Source organism: Halichoerus grypus, chromosome 6 (genome assembly GCF_964656455.1).
Source record: "Halichoerus grypus chromosome 6, mHalGry1.hap1.1, whole genome shotgun sequence".
In the NCBI taxonomy this organism is placed as follows: Eukaryota; Metazoa; Chordata; class Mammalia; order Carnivora; family Phocidae; genus Halichoerus; species Halichoerus grypus.
Window position 1 is genome coordinate 28,965,303 of NC_135717.1, and position 22,553 is coordinate 28,987,855.

General features: G+C 42.5%; 1 protein-coding gene across 5 annotated transcripts in view; it reads left to right on the forward strand.

The window, feature by feature from the left end:
• PARN (poly(A)-specific ribonuclease) overlaps positions 1 to 22,553 on the forward strand; it is a 161,442-nt gene that overhangs the window by 12,915 nt on the left and 125,974 nt on the right. For all 5 annotated transcript variants that reach the window (XR_004916355.2, XM_036089179.2, XM_078074782.1 and 2 more), the window contains 12 exons: positions 720 to 885; positions 2,496 to 2,561; positions 3,254 to 3,292; positions 4,641 to 4,683; positions 5,710 to 5,790; positions 9,655 to 9,711; positions 12,800 to 12,877; positions 16,385 to 16,428; positions 17,546 to 17,588; positions 18,509 to 18,584; positions 21,227 to 21,337; positions 21,646 to 21,715. Coding sequence is in view for 4 of the 5 variants with exons in the window: in XM_036089179.2 (XP_035945072.1) it covers positions 720 to 885; positions 2,496 to 2,561; positions 3,254 to 3,292; positions 4,641 to 4,683; positions 5,710 to 5,790; positions 9,655 to 9,711; positions 12,800 to 12,877; positions 16,385 to 16,428; positions 17,546 to 17,588; positions 18,509 to 18,584; positions 21,227 to 21,337; positions 21,646 to 21,715 (874 nt within the window). In the remaining variant the exon portion in view is untranslated. The remainder of the gene's footprint in view (positions 1 to 719; positions 886 to 2,495; positions 2,562 to 3,253; positions 3,293 to 4,640; positions 4,684 to 5,709; positions 5,791 to 9,654; positions 9,712 to 12,799; positions 12,878 to 16,384; positions 16,429 to 17,545; positions 17,589 to 18,508; positions 18,585 to 21,226; positions 21,338 to 21,645; positions 21,716 to 22,553) is intronic.

A 22,553-nucleotide genomic window follows, 5' to 3' on the forward strand; every position in this document is an offset into this window, starting at 1 on the left:
CTGTGTTCTGGTCACACCAGCTTCCTTGCTGTGTTGGGAGCAGTCTGCACCATCCCATCCTCTGCACATTTATTTTTTATTTATTTATTTATTTTTAAAAAGATTTTATTTATTCATTTGACAGAGAGAGGCACAGCGAGAGAGGGAACACAAGCAGGGGGAGTGGGAGAGGGAGAAGCAGGCTTCCCGCCGAGCAGGGAGCCCGACGCGGGGCTCGATCCCAGGACCCTGAGATCATGACCTGAGCCGAAGGCAGACGCTTAACGACTGAGCCACCCACGCGTCCCCCTCTGCACATTTATACTTGTTCCCTTGCCTGAAATACTCCTCCCCTGGCTTTTTGCCGGCCTGATTCATTCTTTGGGTCTTCCCTCGAAGTGACCTTCTCTGATCATCTGGTCGGAAGTCGTTCCCTTCACCACAGAGTAGGATGTGTATCCTTTCTTCACGGTTAGACACCTTGTGCCCCATACAGTGCCTGGCCCAGTGGAAGTGCCAAATAAGCATTTGTTGAAAGAAGAATGAATGATGGGAGTGAATGAACAGACAGATGTATTTCAAAATCATTTGCTTTTTCTGTTGATTTTTTGGGGGTATGGTTACATATGTTCAGTCTTTCCTGAGTGTTTCAGATTCACTGGTTTGTTCAAGAATTTTTATGTTAAAATTTTTATGCTAAGTTACTTCTGCTAATGCATTCTTTTTAAAATTACATTTAGGAATCCCATATTTAAATCAGGAAGAAGAAAGACAATTAAGAGAGCAGTATGATGAAAAACGTCTGCAGTCCAATGGCGCAGGAACTCTGTCTTATGTATCACCAAACACTTCCAAATGTCCTGTGACAATTCCTGAGGACCAGAAGAAGTTTATTGACCAAGTGGTGTAAGTTCCAAAACTGAAACCAAATGTGCATTATGTAAATGTATGTTGGGGCCGAATTGACATCTGTATTTTTTTTTTAACATTTTATTTATTTATTTGAGAGAAAGCACGAATGGTGGGGAGGGGCAGAGGGAGAGAGAGAAGCAGACTCTCCGCTGAGCAGGGAGCCTGACGTGGGATTCGATCCCAGGACCCTGAGATCATGATCCGAGCCAAAGGCAGACGCCCAACCAAACCACCCAGGCGCCCCCTGACATCTGTATTTTAACCTTGAGCTGCGCACGCAGGTGTGATAGGGTGAATGGCAGGATTTCATTGTGTCATACCTGAATTTGTGTAATCACAGCACATTGTAAAATAGAATTCTGTGTACTGTACTTAGACTTCCCATGTGTCCTGGGCAAGAGACTCAGCCAGTGCACATACCTCTTGCATGGATCAAGGGCCCCATAAATACTGTCCAGTTTCCCTGAAGGCAGAGGAACGAAACAGGCCCATCCAGATATTTGCAACACATCCACATTTTGTTCTGTTTTATTTTGTTTTTTGAATGAAGTTTCTGACTAGCACACAGGCCACTGAAGGAGTGTCTGGTTTTCCTGAGTTTTTGGTAAACTGCTTTACTAGAAAAGTAAAAATTAATTAGTGACTTAATTTTACTTGAGTATAGTTGACACACAATGTTACATGAGTTTCAGGTGTAAAACATAGTGATTTGACAGGTTTATACATTATGCTGTGTTCACAAGTGTAGCTCCCATCTGTCCCATTACTTCACTATTACAGTGCCGTTGATGGTATTCCTAATGCTCTGCTTTTTATTCCTGTGACTGACTTACTTCATTTTTTTTGGTTTTATTTTTTTTTTTAATTTAAATTCAATTAACATACAATGTATTATTGGTTTCAGAGGTAGAGTTCAGTGATTCATCAGTCTTATACTCAGTGCTCATTACATCACGTGCCCTCCTTCATGTCTATCACCCAGTTATCCTGTCCCCCCACCCCTGCGACTTACTTATTTCATAACTGGAGGCCTATATCTCCCTCTCCCCTTCACCCATTTTGCCCAACCCCCTACTCCCCCTCCCCTAGAAAAGTAAAAATTTAAATCGCTTGTATTAATGAATCCTTGAGAAGTTTCCTAATTCATGAATAACAAGAACAAAAAGAATATGTCCAAATAATGTATGTTTTAAAAAGATTTATTTATTTAGTTTTAGAGCCAGAAAGAGGGAGAGAGAGGGAGAGAGACAGATCATGAGCAGGAGGGGCAGAGGGAGAGGGAGAGAGAATCTCAAGCAGACTCCGAGCAGAGCAGGGAGCCCCATACAGGGCTCGATCTCACAACCCTGAGATCACGACCTGCGCGAGACCAAGAGTTGGATGCTTGACCAACTGCGCCCCCCAAGCGCCCCCCCCAATAAAGTATTTTTATGTGTAACCACGTGTAACTTTTAAGTGTAGCTAAAAACTTATAACCTGATTGGGTACAGTTACATTGTCCTATGTTCTTATAGTCAGTTTGCTTCTGAGTATGATTATTCTGTTGGTTGATGACTTCCTTCCTTAAAGATATTGATGGTGATGTTTTCATTCTAATTCCTCAGAGAGAAAATAGAAGATTTGTTACAAAGTGAAGAAAACAAGAACTTGGATTTAGAGCCATGTACTGGGTTAGTTGCCCTGAATATTCTCATGTGCTCCATTTTGGTCTTTGAAACACACATTCATAGTCTTGTTATTATTTGTACGATGTAAGCACTAACTTGAGCATTAACACAGTGGGGACCATGGTATATTGAGACAGAGAATGAACAGTTTGTCCTATCCTGGAGGGGAGAAAACCCTTGTGCATCTTTGGCTATAAGTTATGCTCCAGAGTGGCATAATTACTTTAGCCTCGGAGAGTGCTTAATACATGAAGGCTTAAAGGGAAGAATTCACCGTCAGGCTGCCTCTATCCTTTTAATTTCTCTCTGCAGTAAAAAACATCAGTGTCTCAAAGAGGCAGTGACTCAAACACCTTACTTCCCTTTTACTTTGTGACTAGCTTCACAAAAGTGTTTTAATGCATGTGTCTACTTCAGAGTCATTGGACAGTCACAGGAAGTGATACTGTGGTTGGACAAGAACTTTTACCTCTTGGATAAATGCGGTATAATAATATTAAAGAAGATTCTGATGAGGACGAGTGATGAGGAATCCTGCCACCTCACACGTCCCTCCTGTATTTTGTTTGCGTATTACCCGTCACTTCTCATGGAGTCGCTTTTAAAAATTAAATGTATTTCCCCAACCAGTGCTTGATCGGTTAGGATTTTCTTTTAATGAGCCCAAATCAGTACCTTCTCTTTTGTTTTTATAGGTTCCAAAGAAAACTAATTTATCAGACTTTGAGCTGGAAGTAAGTGTTTATATTATATGTGAGAACTCTGTGAGGGACCCAGGATTTAAAACAAAATACAATCTTTTAGCTCTCTTTTCACTTTTGAGATTCTGCAGCTTTTGGTGATTTGACCATACCATGCTCTTGGGCAGTGCTTTATTGTGCTACTTCCCCTACTTGTTAAGTTCCTTAAATACCCACTAATTTTCTGTTATTTCTTAGCAGGTGCTTTTAAGCCTTTAAAATTTTCTTTTAATTGTCACTTTGGCCTTAAGTCCATTAAGTTCTGGATGTATAGTGTTCTTTGAAGGTACATGATACAGATGGGGTTTTAAGATCTAGAAAATACCTAGATGAATGCTCTTTCTAAAGCAGGGGTGGACCATGGGTGGGTTTCAGGGGGTCTCTGAATCCCCTGAAATCACATCCATAATTTTGTGCATGTATTTTTCTGGAGGTGTTTCCACTGAGTTCTATGTATTTTCACCCCCCCCTTTTTTTTTGAGAGACAGAGAGAGTGTATGAGTGTGCACATGAGGGGGTGGTGCAGAGGGGCAGAGGGTGAGGGAGAGAATCTCAAGCAGATTCCACACTGAGCATGGAGCCCGACGCGGGGCTTGATCTCATGACTTTGAGATCATGACCTGAGCCGAAATCAAGAGTCGGACACTTAACTGACTGAGCCACCTAGGCACCCTATCTCTGTATTTTCAAGTGGCTCTCTAGCCCAAAAATTGCACATCATTGTTGAGCAGTTGGATGTTTGTATTTGATGTTGGGGCTCTTGTTCTCCCATTAGAATCTACCAGTGATATGTACTTGGAATTTACTTTGAACAAAACAGGAAAAGGGCCATTGTCCTCTGACTAGGCTCCTTTCCTGTCATGTTACCCTTGCACTGTACTCCATGTGGGTTCCAGATTCTTCTCCTTGGCTGTCGCAAGCTACCATGCCAAATTACAACAGAGTTACTTTTCTCAAACCTCTTCTATGTATGCCCATACCATTTAAAATGACCTTCACAATTTCACTTAGGAAGTAAATGTTACTATATTTGGAAGCAAGATTTGACTGTGTGGTAATGAGCTGACTGTATTAGGTGATCCATGACATCTCAGTAGATGCCTATGTCCTAAAAAATTAATTTGAAATCAGTTACACTCTTGCCTTTTAAAAGCAGATATAGGGAAACCTTTGGCAGCTGAAATATTATGGATTAGACTTACTGTAAAGTATTCATTGTAATAGTTATTTTATATTTAATAAAACTTATTGAATTATCGCTATAGACTTGATTTGAAAATACCTAGGGTTTTAGCTGTCATTGTCTCATCTAGTGATGTCCTGTTGTCTCTCTCTTCTTTAGGTATCCCAAAGGCATTCACGTTGACACTTTAGAAACTGAAAAGGTAACCCCAAGAACTATCCAGAGCCAAACCCATGCAATGATACATTGAACATGCTGAGAGTCAGGATTGACTCGTGGCTCTGCTTCTTGTGAGCTGGGTGACCTTGGGCAAGTCACTTCACCTCTGGAAGCCTCGTCTTCCTCATTTGTACTCTGGGGATGAGCCTGATAGTGATGGCCTGTGCCTGTTTCATAGCTGTTTTGTGGTGATCAAGTGTGTCAGCAGGCATGAACATGCTTTGTAAACTTGAAAGTATGCAAATGTTAGTATGCATTCTGATTATGGCAGAAAGCTGTAGTGCTCTGCATGAAAAAAATGGCTTCCTGTTAGGCAGGCACGTGAAATTAAATGATAGACTCTGGGGCATGAGTATCGCTATGGCATGTATTCCTGAGGTGTGCTGTTGGACCGTGGTGGGTAATGGGAGGCTGATGGTGGGCTCCGTTAGCAAAATTTCAGAATTTTAGGATTTCGTTGTTGCTCTTAAGTCAGATGTCTGATGAAATAAGAGATGAAGTAAATTAAAAAATCTTGCTAGAAGATAAATCTCAAACTTGGACATAGGATGTGATGTGCTTAACTGATACAAAATGGAATATATGAGAAGGAAGGGACTGGTTTTCTGACACATTACCAGGAAAGCCAGGATTTTTTTCTTATGTCAATTAAATAGGATACGGAAATTTTATTTTAAAGCCAATTGTTTAGAAATTCACGTTCACATGCAGCGTAACTTCTTAGTGTTCATCGTGGGAAGTGTCTTATTCTCATCGTCTGTTGATACTTTGAAGTGACCTCTGTTGGGGTGAATTAATAAACCACGAGCAAATGTCGCGCATGCGCAGAGGCAGAATTTTGGTTTGTAACACGCCAACTCAGTTTTCACGGCATTTCAAAATACTCTCAGCGGGTTAGCCCATGCAAGGCTGTGTTGGTAAAACATATAACTTCGAATGGTAGCAGAATCTGAGTTGTTTGAAGTCAGGTTGCTTCTGGAAAGTTGTACATCTCCTTTATATCTTTCAGAAAGAGCGCTACATCGTCATCAGCAAAGTAGATGAAGAAGAGCGTAAGAGGAGGGAGCAGCAGAAACTTGCTAAGGAACAGGTGACTGAGTTATGTTCATGTCTTTTGGGTGAGAAATGGCAGCTTGGTACTGATTTAGGCCTTCCTGCATGTTTGTAGATCCTGTGTCACATGCAGCGTAATGAATAGTACCCTAACATAGCAGCATTGAATTGGCAGAAACACCTAGAACAGAACAAGGGAAACTTAAGGTTAAGAATTTAGACATAGCCACCAAAGTGAGTCTGACATGTGAATCATCTATGTGAATCAGCCTCTAAAAAAATGTATTCTTGGTCATCATTCAGATTGTGTGTCCCTGAACCGCTTGCCCATTAGCTAATACTGCTATGTTTAGCCTCGGGCACAGTTGCTGGTTTTCCTAAAACAAACTGTGGAACCTGTGATTCGACAGATTAGGATGTCATCGTGGTATTTGCATTGTCAGAGCATCACCCTGGTTGCTGTCTGGAGAGTGGATTCCAGTGAGGAGGACCGGAGGCAGGGAGACCAGTTAGACTGTGGAGTAATCTGTGAGATGTCAGTGAGCTGGAATAGGATAGTGAATAGCAATTTAGGTGGACCCTGGAGATGTTTAGAAGGTAGACTCAGTGGGGGCGCCTGGGTGGCTCAGGCGTTAAGCGTCTGCCTTTGGCTCAGGTCATGGTCCCAGGGTCCTGGGATCAAACCCTGCATCGGGCTCCCTGCCCCGTGGGAAGCCTGCTTCTCCCTCTCCCACTCCCCCTGCTTGTGTTCCCTCTCTCGCTGTCTCTCTGTCTCAAATAAATAAAAATCTTTGAAAAAAAAAAAAAAGGTAGACTCAGTGGAATCTGGGATTGGGTGTGGGTGGTGAAAGTGGAAGGGAGAAAAGAAAGATACTCAAGCTAGAAATTTGAGCAACTGGGTAGACTGGTGTCAGATGGGGTGGCCCAGAGTGATACTGGTAGGGGGACAGGTGGAGGAGGCCAAGAGCTCACACATGCATAAGGCAGGGCCACATCTGACTGGTCTAATCATTAAGGATGCAAAAAGCCGCTGCTGGATTGAGACAGTTTCTTGCTTCAATAGAGAAGGGAGATCAGCCAGAGGTACCAGCTGCGTGTGGTCCCACCCACCAAAAAGACAGCACTGAAGCCAAAGGGGCCTGGGGACTACTGTGTGAGTTGTGGCTACCGCATTACCAAGGAGCCAATTCTGGACCGCGGCTGAGCGCTTTTCTGTGCTCTAGCTGTATTCTGCAAAGGAGGGTGGGCAGAAAGCCCCCTGCCTCATCAGAACCTGGGAGGCAGGGAGAATCCCTCATGACAGCCTCCCAGGAGAAAGAGGGAGGCAGGCAGGAGAGGGCCTCAAAGCAGCCCCTCACAAGCCTCTGCCTCCCACCCACTCTTCCCGGGGTGTTCCACCGACACAGAGATGGGTCGTGACTCAAGCCTTTGCCCATGTGGTCTGTGTGGATACGTGCAAGGTCACCAGGGCACCATGGCACAGCTGTCCCCCCAAAGTGGAGAAGGATGTTACCTTCTGTTTTTGACCCGGTGACGTTTTAGATGTCTTGGGGCGTCCACGGGTGGGTGTCCTGTAGGCAGGTTTGTCCTTCTGGAGCGCAGGAGAGGTGAGGTGAGGGCTAGGTGTGGCTGTCGTTGGTGGGGAGAACCGGGACTGGGCTGGAGCATCCACCGTGTGCCGAAGAATGAGGATAGGATGGTCTGGGGTAGGTTCCTGAGGGATCTGGCATTTAAATGATAAGCAGAAGTAGAAAAATACCCGGAGAGTCTTGTGACCAGCAGCCAAGGGAAGAGAATGTTCGAAGAGGGGAATGTCAACAGAGGAGAAGTTACGGATAAAGATGGAGATGTGGCCACTGGGTTTAGCCTTGGGAGTCCTTTTTTTTTTTTTTAAATAATAATAATAATTATTTTTAAGTGTTGCAGTAAAAGTTTAGTAACAGTTTTGAGAGCTAGAATTCCCACCCAGAGGACAGAGGAGAACAAGATAGAAATCTAAGAACCAAGGGAACTGGGATATTTAGCAGGGACCCCAGCACAGCAGTCATCATTCCAGGAATTCAGCTGTTCATCCACCTGACAAGAAAGACCTCTGGTCACAAGGAACAATGAACACTTTGGTATAGGAATTAGGGTCGAATTAGTTATTCACCATTTGTAGCATATTCACCGTATGTTCCAGCATTATGGTAGGTGCAGAGGGCGTCAGAACAAACGATTTACTTACTTATTTGAGAGAGCGCGCGAGAGAGTGAGCACTGAGCGGGGGGAGGAGCAGAGGGAGAAGCAGACTCCTCACTGAGCAGGGAGCCTGACGTGGGGATGGATCCCAGGACCCCGGGATCACGACCTGAGCCGAAGGCAGACGCTTAACCAACTAAGCCACCCAGGCGTCCCAGAACGAATGATTTGTGGCTTTCCTATCTAAGAGTTAACGGTCTCTCTGGAGAAAGTACTAAAAATGTCATTAAAACATAGGGTTATGAAATTTTTAAAAAACATTCTTAAAAATTAAAAAGAAATTTTAATTGTGGCAAAATATACATAACAAAATTTACTCTCCTATTTCCAAGTGTACAGTTCTGTAGGATTAAGTGCTTTCACCTTGTTGTGTAGCCACATCATCCATCCTTGTAACTGTTCTCATCTCATTAGACACTAACTCCCTGTCTGCGCCCCAGCCCCTGGCAACTCCCCTTCTACTTTCTGTCTCTGTGGGTCTGACTACTCTGGGTGCCTCATGTAAGTGGAATTGTGCAGCATTAGTCTTTTTGTGACTGGTTTATTTCACTCAGCATAATGCCTTCCAGGTTTACCCGTGTTGTAGCAGGTGTCAGAATTCCCTTCCTTTTAGAGCTGAACAGTAGTCTATTGTCTGTAGTCCATTGTCTGTAGAGACTACATGTTCTTCATCCATCTGTCATGGACACTGGGTTGCTTCTGCCTTTTGGTTCTTGTGAATAATGCTGTTATGATCATGGGTGTGCAAATATCTCTTGGAGTCCTTGCTTTCAGTTCTTTTGGGTATATACCCAGAAGTGAAATTGCTGGATCGTGTGGAAATTCTATATTTAATTTTTTGGGGAACTGCCATATTGTTTTCCATAGCGACTGAACCACTTTACATTCCCACCAACAGGGCACAAGTGTTCCAGTTTCTCCATATCCCCGCCATCACTTGTTAGCCTTGGGAGTAGTTTAAAGAGATGAGCAGTTTCAGTGGGGGTGAGGCCACAGAGCAGAGGGCTGCAAGGAGCGAGTGAGCGGAGAGAAGCCTCGAATAATGTAGCTATGATGAGACAGGAAGGGGCAGCAGGTGCGTCCAGCTTAGCACTGAGGACGGGGTATCAAGATAGGAGAGAAATTGAGCCTATTCAGACATCATTGGGAGGAAAGGAGAGAAGAAACTGGGTGGGGCTGAGTCTCAGAATGCTATGCTCCAAATGTACAAAAATGCATTTGACAAGGAAAAAAGCCAGAAATTATGAGAATGCTTGATTTGATCAATCAGTCAGCTGCTAGATGGGCTTCCTCAGAATTTAATGCAGTATTGAATTTGGCCAGCAGGTGGCAGCTTTGAAAAGTTTGTATTTTTAAGGCCATTTGCTGGACTTGGAAATTTCAACAAATGATTTGAAGTGATAGGTAAACCCTAGGTGCCATTATTTTAGTAACTATTGAATAATTTGGGACTTGCTAATTCCATGTTCTAAAACAGAAGAAAGGTGTGTACATAAGTTATGTCAGACGCAGTTCTTTGGGATCATGGAGACAGAACAGGGAAACTAAAGCTATCTAATGCAATATAACACTAAAGTGTTTTTGGGGGCTACATTTTAACCGATTCAGACAAGGAATATGTGTACGTCAGTAGTTTTCTTGGTTTGTTTCTCTAAATCAGGAAGAACTGAATGATGCTGTGGGATTTTCTAGAGTCATTCATGCCATTGCCAATTCGGTAAGTGAACCAGGCTTTTTCTTTTTTTCAGCTAGATTCCTGAACATAACATTTAAGGTGAAATGCTTAGTCATCATTGCCAACTACCCATTTGGTCACGTGTAGAATGTTTACCTGGTATGGAGGGAGACTTTGGTTATAATGCGCTCAGTGACATCATAATTGCCGATTGGATCCACACCATTTTCCAGAACGTTTTCTTGTGGGGGCGCCTGGCTGGCTCAGCCGGTAGAGCATGTGACTCTTGATCTTAGGGTTGTGAGTTCGAGCCCCCCGCTGGGTGTAGAGATTACCTAAAAATAAAAAAAATAAAAAAAAAGGTTTTCTTGTACAACGCATAGGAAGGTTATACTATGATTTCCTTATATGGCTACATGAAACTTACTTTTATTATTCTCAAAACCATTAAGAACTGGAAAAGGCAAGTAAGGAGTATGGGGAGAAATAATCAGGTATCTGACTGAGGGTGTTCTGTTCCATAATTAGAAGAGTCTAGAGGATAAAAATAATTGTGTTGAGTTCTTGTGCATAACTGTAACTGAATTGTGTGTGATAGCCTTTGTGATATTTGATAAGTTTTAAAATGTGTTGACCTTTTGTGTAAATATGCTAGAGCATTCCGTGATTGGTATGGCGGACATTTTTGCTTGTTTTCTAAGTCCCGTTGGAAAAGAGGCCTCCATGTCTTGGCGTAGATAAATTGGGCCAGGCTGCTGGTGGTTTCGTGGATTACACAGCCAAGTCAGACAGCTTGCTGGGATGCTCAATACCCTGGAGGCTAAGACTTTCTGTTCCTAAAGTAGCTGGCCATGGGAGAAGGAATTATCTCCCCTGGAGAAGGAATCATCTTGTCTTGTCGCTTAGGTGCTGAGCTTTGCACCTAGGACACTTTAAGGCCGTAGAGATCCCCTCTGTGTTCCTCCAAGTGCAGGCTTGTGAGAACAGGAGCACTTGAGAGGGGGCATGCCACTGTCCTCCACTGGGGATGAACAGCAAGTTCCAGAGCCCCGTAAAAGAAGTCAGTGAGGTAACCAGAACGGGATAGAAAGTCGGATGAGTCTGGAGAGAAACAAAGGCAAGAGAGTCTATTCATGAATGGCTAAGACACAGGTATCCAGAGAAGCAAGGAGGAATTTCTGGTCACATTTGCTTATATCATCCACACTTAGCCAGCAGACTTCAGAGGAGTGGTTGAATTGACTGAGGCCAGCCCTGAAATATAGACCTGTGGGGCATCACTTGGCTTTGAGCTCTCTTGTGGCCATCCCAATAGTTGGGTCTGTTTGCCTGGTTCATACCCAGATGCCGTAGCTGGCTGTGTCCATCTCCCTGTTGTCTGTCTCCTACAGAATGATTTACAACATGCTGCTGACCGTTGGTAGTTAATGACACAGAGCATACTACGAAGACAAGCCCCCTTTATCAGTGACCCAGACATTTAAAATTTAGAAGTCACATACCTTAAAAACACAGAGTCAAGCTCTATAAAGCCGGTGAATACTCAGTACTCTTAAATATTTATATCACACCACATTCTTTCCCTGCCACTCTGTAGTAAATCTGTGTTTCCTGTATGTTAAAAAACTTATGTTATACTAATTTTACACTCACAGCAGTCACAGAAATAGTACAGAGTTTCCACTGATCCCTCACCTCGCTACCTTCTGCTGATGCCTCATATAACCATGTGGTTATCTGAACCAGGAGGTGAATACTGGTATGATGTTATGAACCAAACTGTAGGCCTTACCTGAACAGCATCACTTTCCCCACTGAGTTCATGGTTCTTTCCAGGACCCCACATTGCATTTACTTGTTTCTTTTCCTTAGTCTTCAGCAGTCTGGGCCGTCTTTCGTTGTCTATTATAATCTCAGTGCTTTTGTTTTTTGTTTTTAAAGATTTTATTTATTTGAGAGAGAGAGAGAGAGAGCACGAGCGGGGGAGGAGCAGAGGGAGAGGGACAAGCAGACTCTGCGCCAAAGTACAGAGCCTGATGCAGGGCTTGATCCCACAACCCTGAGATCATGACCTGAGCCGAAATCAAGAGTCACATGCTTAACCGACTGAGCCCCGTGGTGCCCCGGCCCCCACCCTTTTTTGAGCACCTCCTCATTCTTTGGCATCACAAGATGTTCAGACTCACGTTGTATTTTCCCTGCCTCAGTTCTAGAATCCATGAGTTCTCCAAGGAGCCCTGGTTCCTTTTATTGGATAATGATTTTTAGAAACCCAGATCTGGCACTGGGTACTACTGTGGTGTTACCGAGCCAAAAGGACAGCTTGTCTGTTGGATTTGGAAGATTTCATATAGAACTATTTATTTCTAAGAATTACGTTTAGCCCTATGAGTCAAGAAGTATCACTCTGAGGATGTACTGGGACACAGTCAAAAGCTCCACTGTGATGACCAGATGCTTTCTGTTAAAAATGGTGTCACCTGGCTGGCTAAATCTAAGTCGATGCTCCATTTTGGTAGTTTATTTTCTATCACAATGGAGTGATTTACTGAACACATATTATACTTCAGTTGGTAGAAAAGCAATAAATTGCATTAGAAATGGTATTTAAGAACATGCCCCCTCAATTTTGACATAGATGTGAAGGGAATGAGAATTCATTCTGTTTGATAGAATTAGAAATTAATTATTTTTACCTTTCAGTGTTGTCACAGATATGTCTTTTAAAAATCAATGAGTTGTTTTAAGGAATACACTCCTAGAATAGATATTTGGAGCCCGTTCACAAATTATTGACAGTTCAAGGTACTTAGCCTTTTCAGTTACTTTTTTGAGCCCTTCAATAAAGATTTTACTACTTCTGATTCTTGAGGGTGGCAAGATGAATAAAAAGCAGAGATCAATGATATCAAAGTCATTGGAGCTTTTACTTTGCATAATGGATTTAATACTCTAAGAGTAAAGAGGAATAAGCCAGCCCTAACTTATTTATTTGCATAAATATATTTTTTAATATCAAAAAGTAAGTTTAGTAAAAAATCCTCATAGAATCTGAACCATACATTTCACTCTCAAGCCCCAATATAATTTTGTGCCAAGAAATCTTCTCCTTAACCCCGACTTTCTTTAGGGAAAACTCGTTATTGGACACAACATGCTCTTGGATGTCATGCACACTGTTCATCAGTTCTGCTGCCCTCTGCCTGTGGTAAGTGACCTGCCTGCTAGCCTGTGTTAAAAATTCACCATTTCTTGCCATTTGCAACGACGTGGATGGAACTAGAGCGTATTATGCTAAGTGAAGCCAGTCAGAGAACGACAAATACCATATGATTTCACTCATATGTGGAGTTGAAGACCAAAAAAAACAAATGAGCAAAGGGGAAAAAAAGTGAGAGAGAGAGAGAGAGAGAGACAGGGAGAGAGAGAGAGAGACACAAACCAAGAAACAGACTCTTAACTCTCGAAAACAAACTGATGGTCACCAGAGGGGCGGGGGGCTGGGGGGGATGGGGGGAACAGGTGATGGGGATGAAGGAGCGCACTTGTGATGAGCACTATTGTACACCTGAAACTAATACAACACATATGTTAACTGGAATTAAAATAAAAACTTGAAAAAAAAGAGAAGAAAAACTCATAATTGCTTATTACCGAGAAAGCATTCTCTACATGAGTGCTGTTTTCTTGTATGCAGCACGTTCCCAGAGATCATCTCATGCGCTTGGGTGTACATTTTTGAAGAGATGTACTTACAAGCCGTTGTAAGGGATCTTCAGTCATCTGCCATTGCCAGAGCAGAGTTGGACATTTGTTTCAACTTGATGCCAGTGGTTTGCTCATTTAGTGCTGGGCAGGCATTCTCGACCACAGGCGTGGTCTTCTAGTTTGTTGCTGCTAACATTAGCCATAATGGGGCCATTGAAGGTGAGTAGTACTTCAGGTCAGCTGGACTGGATCAGGTCCTACAAAATTCAAAATTCTTGCTGACCTCTTGCTAGGCTGCTTCCCTTAGATTCTCCGTTAACCTTGGTGTTTTTTTGCTCTTGGAGCCATGTTGGCTCAGGGCACCAAGGCACAAGCCTCTTTGGCTCTTCAGGAAAAGAGTTTCTCTTCTGTCTCTTCCTCTTTTGCTCCCTAACTGTGCACACGGGCTCATCTTGCTTGCCTCCCATCACCATGTCCTCCCCCTCCTTTATTTGCTCTCTCTATTTTGAGAATCTTAAACAGGCTCCATGCCCAGTGCAGAGCCCGACGTGGGGCTCAGTCTCATGGCCCTGAGATTACGACCTGAGCCAAAATGAAGAGTCAGACACGTAACCGGCTGAGCCACCCAGGTGTCCCTACTTACATGTCTTATGAGACATTGTTCCATCAGGATCTTGATGTCTTTCTTTGGAAAAGTCCAACAAAGCCCAGCTGTGAATACAGTGGGTCTCTTGCTCCCCTTGTCCTGTTTCTGCAGCCTCAAGGTTGTCATTGCTTCTCATGACAACGCTATCACCCCCTCTGGGACTCAAAGACTTCATGGTGGTGAGTCTCAAACATGATGGATATGAATGTGCAGTGTACAAATCTAGAGAGCTGATGACTTCAGATCAACCGCTTCTATTGGCCAAGTCGACCAAAGCATAGCAGCTCCTCTTACGATTTTTTGGCCTTAAACCAGGGAAGTGACTGGTAAGGGAAGAGGAAAGTATATTAAATGCTGCGTTTATAGGTGTTTTTAACACCAAACAGAGTTTGGCACATAGGGGGCATTAAATATTGATTTTAAAAAATGGGTATCTTCCGACTGTGCCAGTTTTATAATCTGATGTATGGTTCTGTTCACATCACTGACAGTGCTCAAAATTCTGCACCTAATCCCGTCTTCTTTGCTTTTCTATACAGCTGATTCTTTTTAGCCTGACATGGCAAGCTTTCTGTGATCTGGCCCAGCAGCCCTGTGTCTTCTAGTCACTTGTGACCCTCCTTATTCCCATCCGGACTGGCTCATTTGTTCCTGGGACCGCTTTGTGTTTTTTCCTGTCTGTGATTTTGGTATACGATTTCCTCCTTTCTGAATTTTCTCCGGCTTTTCTCCACATTTGCCTGTGTACAGCTTTACCTGTCTTACCAAGATCTAGCGTATGCCTCTTCCACGAAGGTTTCCCTGCCTGCTGCCTTGCCCAAGAGGTGATCTTTCCTTTCTCTGAATTCCCACAGAACTCTGTAGCTCTTGAGCATACAGTTTTTCTTGACCCCTGTCCCCTTCTTCTAGGTGATTAGCTCCTCGGACAAGGAGTGTAACCTTTTTATTGTCTGTGTCTAAATGCCTAGCATAGCACATTGTATGTAAGCACTCAGTAAATGGTACCTTGAACGAAACTACTGTAGTTCTGAATCCAGTTCTCGTAGAAAGAGCTTGAGATTTGTTGCGGTGTAGGACGTGGGTTAGGAGACATGGCTTCATCCCTTGCTTTATTACTAAGGTGACCTGAGTCAGTAATTGAACTTTTTTGTGTTCTGCCATTGTCAGGGGGAGAAAATTGGTTTTCTTCCAACTAGTTTTGGAAGAAGTGGTGAGAATAAATGAGAAAACATATTTAAAATGGTAGAACTTTTTACATGCACTGGTACCAAATTTTGCATTTAAAAGTATACTAAAGAATCCGTGTTTTGGAGCTGTCTTTTAGGGGAGACTCTCTTCTGAAGGATCTTCTTGGTATTTCAGTGTGACCTTTTAGAAGGCATGGGTCTAGAGCTCTGCTATATGCTAGCCCTGGAAGTAGCCATAATTCTAATTTTTTCTTGCTTGTGAGGCTTTGTGATGGTATTGTGAGGTGACAGTAGTCATTATTGCATTTTTGTTTGACCTCAGCACTGAAACCACTTGTTCATGTATTGTCCGTTAATTTAACGATAGCCATTGAAAAGCTGGTAAATATCCCAAACTACATAAATAACAGTCTGTATTTACAGGCTTGGAAAGCTAATTGGAAATGGCAGTTTGCTATGAAGCATGAATAACGCTGAAGAGAAGCGTAGTTAAAAAGGGTCAGGAGTATGACTACTCAGTCTGGTGTGGCAATTATGTATGTAAATGAGTTCATTCAAAATTAGATCCATCTCATTTCGGCTTTAGACTTCCTGATCAAAATAAACTGGGAAATGAATTGTCTAATTTAGGCACTTGCTACTGGTGCTTCTTTAGCAATTTTGTGAGTAGTTAAAGTATGCACTGTGCATATTGGAAAGTCTGCGTTTTAATGGCCATTTTACCTAGCATTTCAGAGATGTTCTCAGTAAAGGTATAAGCCAGGTTACAATATGTCCATTTCCTGTATAAACCATTTTATTTACTACATAACTCTGCTAGTCTCATTGTTAATGATGGATTCATTTGATAGAGCTATTACTGAAAGCTTTCTACATATAATAGAAACTTTCCCCCCTTCCTCTATTTCAGCCATAAAATGCTCAAGTTTGTCTATTTTGGTTATGCAAAAGTTTTATGTCAGATCATATGATTCCCAGTCAGTGAGGAAATTGTGACGATTTTTGGAAAGTAATTATTAACTAGAAATGGATCCAGCAGTTTAGCTTAAAGGGCCTGTGTGAGGTATCACAGTTTGAGAAGAGAGCTGTGGAGCTTGAAATATTATGTATGTTTATAATATTGTGAGTGTATTAGTAAAATCGCAGCAAGTCATTGTCTTTTTTTTTTTGTTAGGACCTAAATGAGTTTAAGGAGATGACGACATGTGTTTTCCCCAGGTAAGCTTTCTTTGAGGATTCATTATCCTTCATTCAAAATAGTTCTCATACTGTATAAGATACAAACAGGTAATAAATAGTAATAGTAGTAATTATCTGATCATGATTATAATCCAGTTGATAATAGCTGGTTAATGGTTTAATAGGTCCAGCTGTGACCACTTGCTTTTGATTGCATTAAAAACTAGAATTTGAGGGGCGCCTGGGTGGCTCAGTCGTTAAGCGTCTGCCTTCGGCTCAGGTCATGATCCCAGGGTCCTGGGATCGAGCCCCACACCGGGCTTCCTGCTTGGCAGGGAGCCTGCTTCTCCCTCTCCCACTCCCCCTGCTTGTGTTCCCTCTCTCGCTGTGTCTCTTTCTGTCAAATAAATAAATAAAATCTAAAAATAAAAAAAAATTTTTAAAAATTAAAAAAATAAATAAAATAAAAACCAGAATTTGAACTGAGAGTGAAAATAGGCAGCCCCTGCTTTTTCCTCACCCCACAGCCTGCTGTCTGAAGAATGGGCACAGTCTACTTGAGTTGGCTGTCGTCTCTCTTGTATGCCGCACGTGCCTTGTCCCAGTCAAGTGTCCAGTTAAGAGTGTTGTGTAGTCAGTCAAGAACTATCTGGCTGGAGATTTTTCCCCTCATCTCTAAGCTGGTGCCTTTACCTGACAGTGTCTCCCACAGTTGATGTTGCATGAAACTACCAAATGCAGATTTTGACCTCCAGGAGTTTATTTTGTGCAAATCTGGGTAATACAGTAGTTGGTAACGGCGTGGGGGTACTAGATCTACAGCAGTATTTGAACCGTAGAAAAACTTATGAAGATCTTTGCCTTCCCCTTGGAATGGATGTAGCCCACGTGCCCTGTCGAGATACAGGCAGTTCTAGAGCTTGTGCTCTGAGTGCAGTCATGTGTGCCCTCCCCCATAGGCTCCTGATGGAGAGAGGTTGCGAGGACTGAGCCCCAGTCTCATGTCGCAGAGTGCCTGTGCTAGGTCCAGCTGGCTCATGTGCTTAATTCTCTTGCCGGCTTTTAGGACCGGAGGCGGGCTCTTCATTCGAGTAAAATACATTCTGGACATTGATGTGTGTTTTGTTTACCTTATTAACATTTCTTTTGTCTTTAGACTCTTGGATACAAAATTGATGGCCAGCACACAACCTTTTAAGGTATTTTTAAAATTGGAGTTGTCACTGATAAACTATGTTTTGAATTGTTCTGACTCGCTACTAGGAGCTTGGAATTCTGGTCTAGTTTAAGTGTTATTTTCAGATGCATCCAAAAAAGAAAAAAAATTGGAAAAAGACTAGAGATAAATATATTAAAATGTGATTAGTGGTTGTGTTTGGGTGTTGGAATTATTTTTTTCTCTCCTATACTCTTTTTGAATGTAAATATTTTTAATATTAATATATATAATGTATTTTTTGGGGGGTGGAGTGGGGCGCCTGGCTGGCTCAGTCAGTAGAGCATGCGACTCTTGATCTCAGGGTCATATATTCAGCCCCCAAGTTGAGCATAGAGCTTACTAAAAAAAAAAACAAACGTGTGTGTGTATATATATATATATATATATATACACATATATATGTATATACGTATGTGCGTGTGTGTATATGTATATATATATGTATATGGGTATATATATATTTCTATATATATAGAATGCATTTCTGAATAGGTTATTCATGCACATACTTCATTATTTTCTTGATTTTATATATTTTGGTTATATTTTCTAATTAGGAAAATTCAGGTAAAAGTGAAATCATTCGCTATTTTGTGAAGTGACTTTACATAACTGAGTGAAATGAATGCCAGAACAGCGTAGCTTTCTGGCCCAAGTTCTGTAGATACGTAACACATCTCCAAAGATGTTTCCTATGGTAATACTTTCTGCATGGTGAACCTGACACTTGCTGTCTCTCACGTTGAAGAAACCGTGACTCCTCTGTTTCTTTAAAGAACACAAGGGGGCAGTACTAGACAGACCTTTTTTTTTTTTTTTTTTTGGTCCTGACATTCAGTGAATCCTCTATGTTGTATTGAGATGATTAAAGCTCATAATTCTCTGCTTTCTGGTTTGCAGGATATCATTAACAACACATCCCTTGCAGAATTGGAAAAGCGGTTAAAAGAGACGCCTTTCAACCCTCCTAAAGTTGGTAAGAAAATAAAGTGATCCTGATAGTGCCCCAAGTGCTTGTGATCACGGATCTCACAGAAGGAAGATGAAACTGCTCTAGACACCATCATGCACATTTACAGATTTTGGCTGAGTTAACTTGCTCATGCCCTGTGTTGAATTACTGCTTTCTGAATAAAGATGGTCTCATAATCCTACGTCTATTTTATGTTTATAGATTTGGGGTAGATTTTAATTGCTAAACTTCATTGAGAAGTTTAGCAATTAAAGCTTCAGGGCTTTTATTTCTTAATGCTTGGAATTCTCCCAAAACTTGATGTGTCTTTCTTCTCTATGGTGCATTGTTTAAGCAGGGACAAAGACTTGGTGATTAATTGCCAGAGGTCGAATGAAAATACACTTTTTGTCCCTGAAAAGCCCAAGACCTGGGTTTCCAGATGAGGAAGGAGAGTCTCCAGCCCTGCCTCTCAACAGAGGTGGCTTAGCTGTGGAACAGTAGCAGCAAGGAAAACCAGAAGTAGGGAGGAATGTTTGTCGGGGCAGAGATGTATTGCCATGTCTGGTCATGGCTCCTACGCAGGTGTTCGGTGAACCTGCCACATGTTACTTCCTTGGTTCCTGTACACCTCATTTTGCTGCTGACACTGTAATTAGCATTCCATTAGCTGCAGCCTGCAAACTTCTGAAGACATTGATAATTGGACTAATGGTTCAGAAATTGACAATGGAAGGTACTAAAGCAGCCAAGATTACAGCTATTTGCTTCCCTTTCTGGGTAATAGTCCAAAAAAGGAATTAAGAAAAGGAGTGAGGGTGAGGGAAGAAAGCCTAGACTTTTTCTATAACAGTATGATGGAAATAATTGATTTTAGAAATATGTGTTTCAGCTGGTGGTAGAGTAGAGGATATTACTTGGCTATCATGTTAAAAGACTTTTTTAAAGCTTAAAGTCTAATACTTAATACGGAGGTTAAAAATTCGTGCTTAAACAGCCTTATAGTGACATAAGAATAAAGTCTTTGTTGTTAATTTCCATTCCTACTTTTGGTTCTGTTGTAGTGTTTTTTTTTTTTAAGACTTTATTTATTTATTTGAGGGAGAGAGTGAGAGAGAGAGAGAGGGAGAGAGAGAAGAGTGGGGGAAGGGGCAGAGCGAGAGGGAGAAGCAGACTCCCTGTGGAGCAGGGAGCCTGACATGGGGCTCGATCCTGGGACTACGGGATCATGACCTGAGCCAAAGGCAGACACTTAGCTGACTGAGCCACCCAGGTGCCCGTTACAGTGTTTTTGATACTCATTTTCAGAATGGTTCTAGGAAATATTTATGAGTTAAAGTTTTTTTTTTTTTTTTAAAGATTTTATTTATCTATTTGAGAGAGAAAGAATGAGAGATAGCATGAGAGGGAGGAGGGTCAGAGGGAGAAGCAGACTCCCTGCTGAGCAGGGAGCCTGATGCGGGACTCGATCCTGGGACTCCAGGATCATGACCTGAGCTGAAGGCAGTCGCTTAACCAACTGAGCCACCCAGGCGCCCCTTAAAGTTTTTTTTTTAAAGATTTATTTATTTATTTTAGAGAGGGAGAGCACAAGCAGGCGGGGCAGAGGGAGAGAGAGAGAGAATCTCAAGCAGACTCTGCGCTGAGCACAGAGCCAGAGGCGGGGCTCCATCTCATGACCATGAGATCATGACCTAAGCCGAAACCAAGCACCCCTATGAGTTATAGTTTTATACCATTCTTTCCATGTAATACTCTGGTACCTGGCAGAGAATTTACTCTAAAGCTGGTCGCTCTTCCCAGACATAGTCTTCAGCATGTGTGTGTGTCAGTGTGACGTAAGAATCATGTTGTAAAATGCTCTATCCTGCGAAGTGGCCCCATGTTCCACAGGCAGCGTGACAGCAAATTCTGATCTATTTTTGGAGTTAGTTGTGCCTTCATCTTTAGATCCATTAGCTTGGAAACAGCAGAGGGCATTGTTGAATTGAGCTGCCGATATTGAAGAGAGTCTTTTGCCTTTTGGGAGGGTTGCCTGGGGTATTGATGGATACCAGTGACTGAGCATTGACCATGTACCCGGCACCATGTGAGAGCTTTACTGCATTAGCTCATTTGATCCTCCTATAAGTTTCATGAGGGAGGTTTGGTTTTCATCTCCATTTTGCCAATGTGGAGGCCCAGAGGGGGAGTGACTTGCCCAAGATCACATAGCAGATAAATGGTGGAACATAGATTCAGACCCAGACAGTGGGACGCACAAATCCATGGTATTATTAGTCATGACTGAAATACTTATGTCCCACGTCATCAGGGAAGAAGCTCCTTGGGACTTCAGAAAACAGTCAGAAGAGGGATCATCATCATAGGGCAAGTTACGCATGATTGTAAATAGTACCCACCAGTGTGCAGCGAGGAGGCCTGTGGCTGGGTCTTTGATGATGTCACTGAGCCATTTCTCTAGTCTAGAGCCCTCATTTTCAGTGACCCTTTTATTTCACATTGCAAGGTCTTGTGTGGAGACAATTAAGAAGTAGATAGCCTTTGCCTGCTTGTCTAGGATATTTCTGCGGCACATACCAATGCAATTTGGTAGGGCAGTGTGCCTGCCCGTCTTCACGATTTGTGATATCCTTGGGGAAACTCTTTTTCTTTTTTCTCTTTAGAAAGTGCAGAAGGCTTTCCAAGTTATGACACAGCTACTGAACAGCTCCACGAGGCGGGCTATGATGCTTATATCACAGGGCTGTGCTTCATCTCCATGGCGAACTACCTAGGTACTCACCATACCTATTTCCACCAAACATACCGTGGTCTGGGGTGGATCTTACCTGTCTACCATTTCCCTGGGGCCCACTCACCCAGGTCTAAGTGGGAGGGTTGGAGGTCAGCGTTGGAGGGGTTTGGGGTGGGGCGTGCAGAGTCTATAGGAGGACCCGTTGACCCTTACCTGGTGTGGCACTTGGCCCTTACGAGTGCCTCTTACCCTTCTGAACCGTGCTATTGATTTACATGGTTTGTTGTCTGAACTTTCAGGCTTTGTCTCCTTGACTGTATGTAATACTCTGCTTCTTTTCTTCATTAGGTTCTTTTCTTAGCCCTCCAAAACTTCATGTGTCTGCCAGATCAAAACTCGTTGAACCTTTTTTTAACAAGTAAGTAATCAGGGTCCCAGTGCCCATGTTCTCTCATTGTGGAAGAGCCCAGTATCTGGGATGTCAGGTAGGGATGATTGGGAGCTGTGGTGCATTTTTTAGATAAAGTATTTCTCATCTCAAGTGACTCAGATGTTTTTCGAAAACAGAAATTGACCTTCTGGGAAATAATTTATTAAATATATTGGCTAAAAAAGAGAGAAAGAAAGAAAAAAAAGAAAACACTGCCAAAGGTAGTGCATCTTTTCCAAGACAAAGAACTGGTGGTTTTGGCATTTAAATTACCTGCAAGGGAGACTGTGTGAGTGAGTGTGCGTGCGTGCGTGTGTGTGTGTGTGTGTGTGTGTACGTAGTTGGACCTAACACTGCTAACATACTTTACACGTGAGGTTATTATTTATACTTGCATTATTATCTCATTAAATAGTACTCTTTTTAAGAAGATGTTGGCTACACAAATGGCTTTTAAAGATAATCTGTGGAGAAGTTTTGATTGTCGTTTTATCCCAAGCTTTCATCTGAATGGATCCAGTGAAGTAAAAGCTTGCTCATGTACTCATTGTTGCAAGAAGTCTGTGTGATTTAGGGAGATGTCTAAGTTCAGAGCATTTTCAAAGACTCTCAAGATGATTACTTCAAAGTGTGGTTTGTGCTTTCTTGGCACGGTTGAGACGAAAGTTATAGATGTGATCCTCAAGCTGGCCACAGTTGGGCTCCGTGCCAGAGCCCTAAACCTTCTTTACCCCAGCTCCCTTAACAGGATTGGTTCTAGGAGATTCTGGGGGAGCCAGACAGAACAAGGCCGCCCACATGGGTCATTACTGCTGGGAGAAAGAAC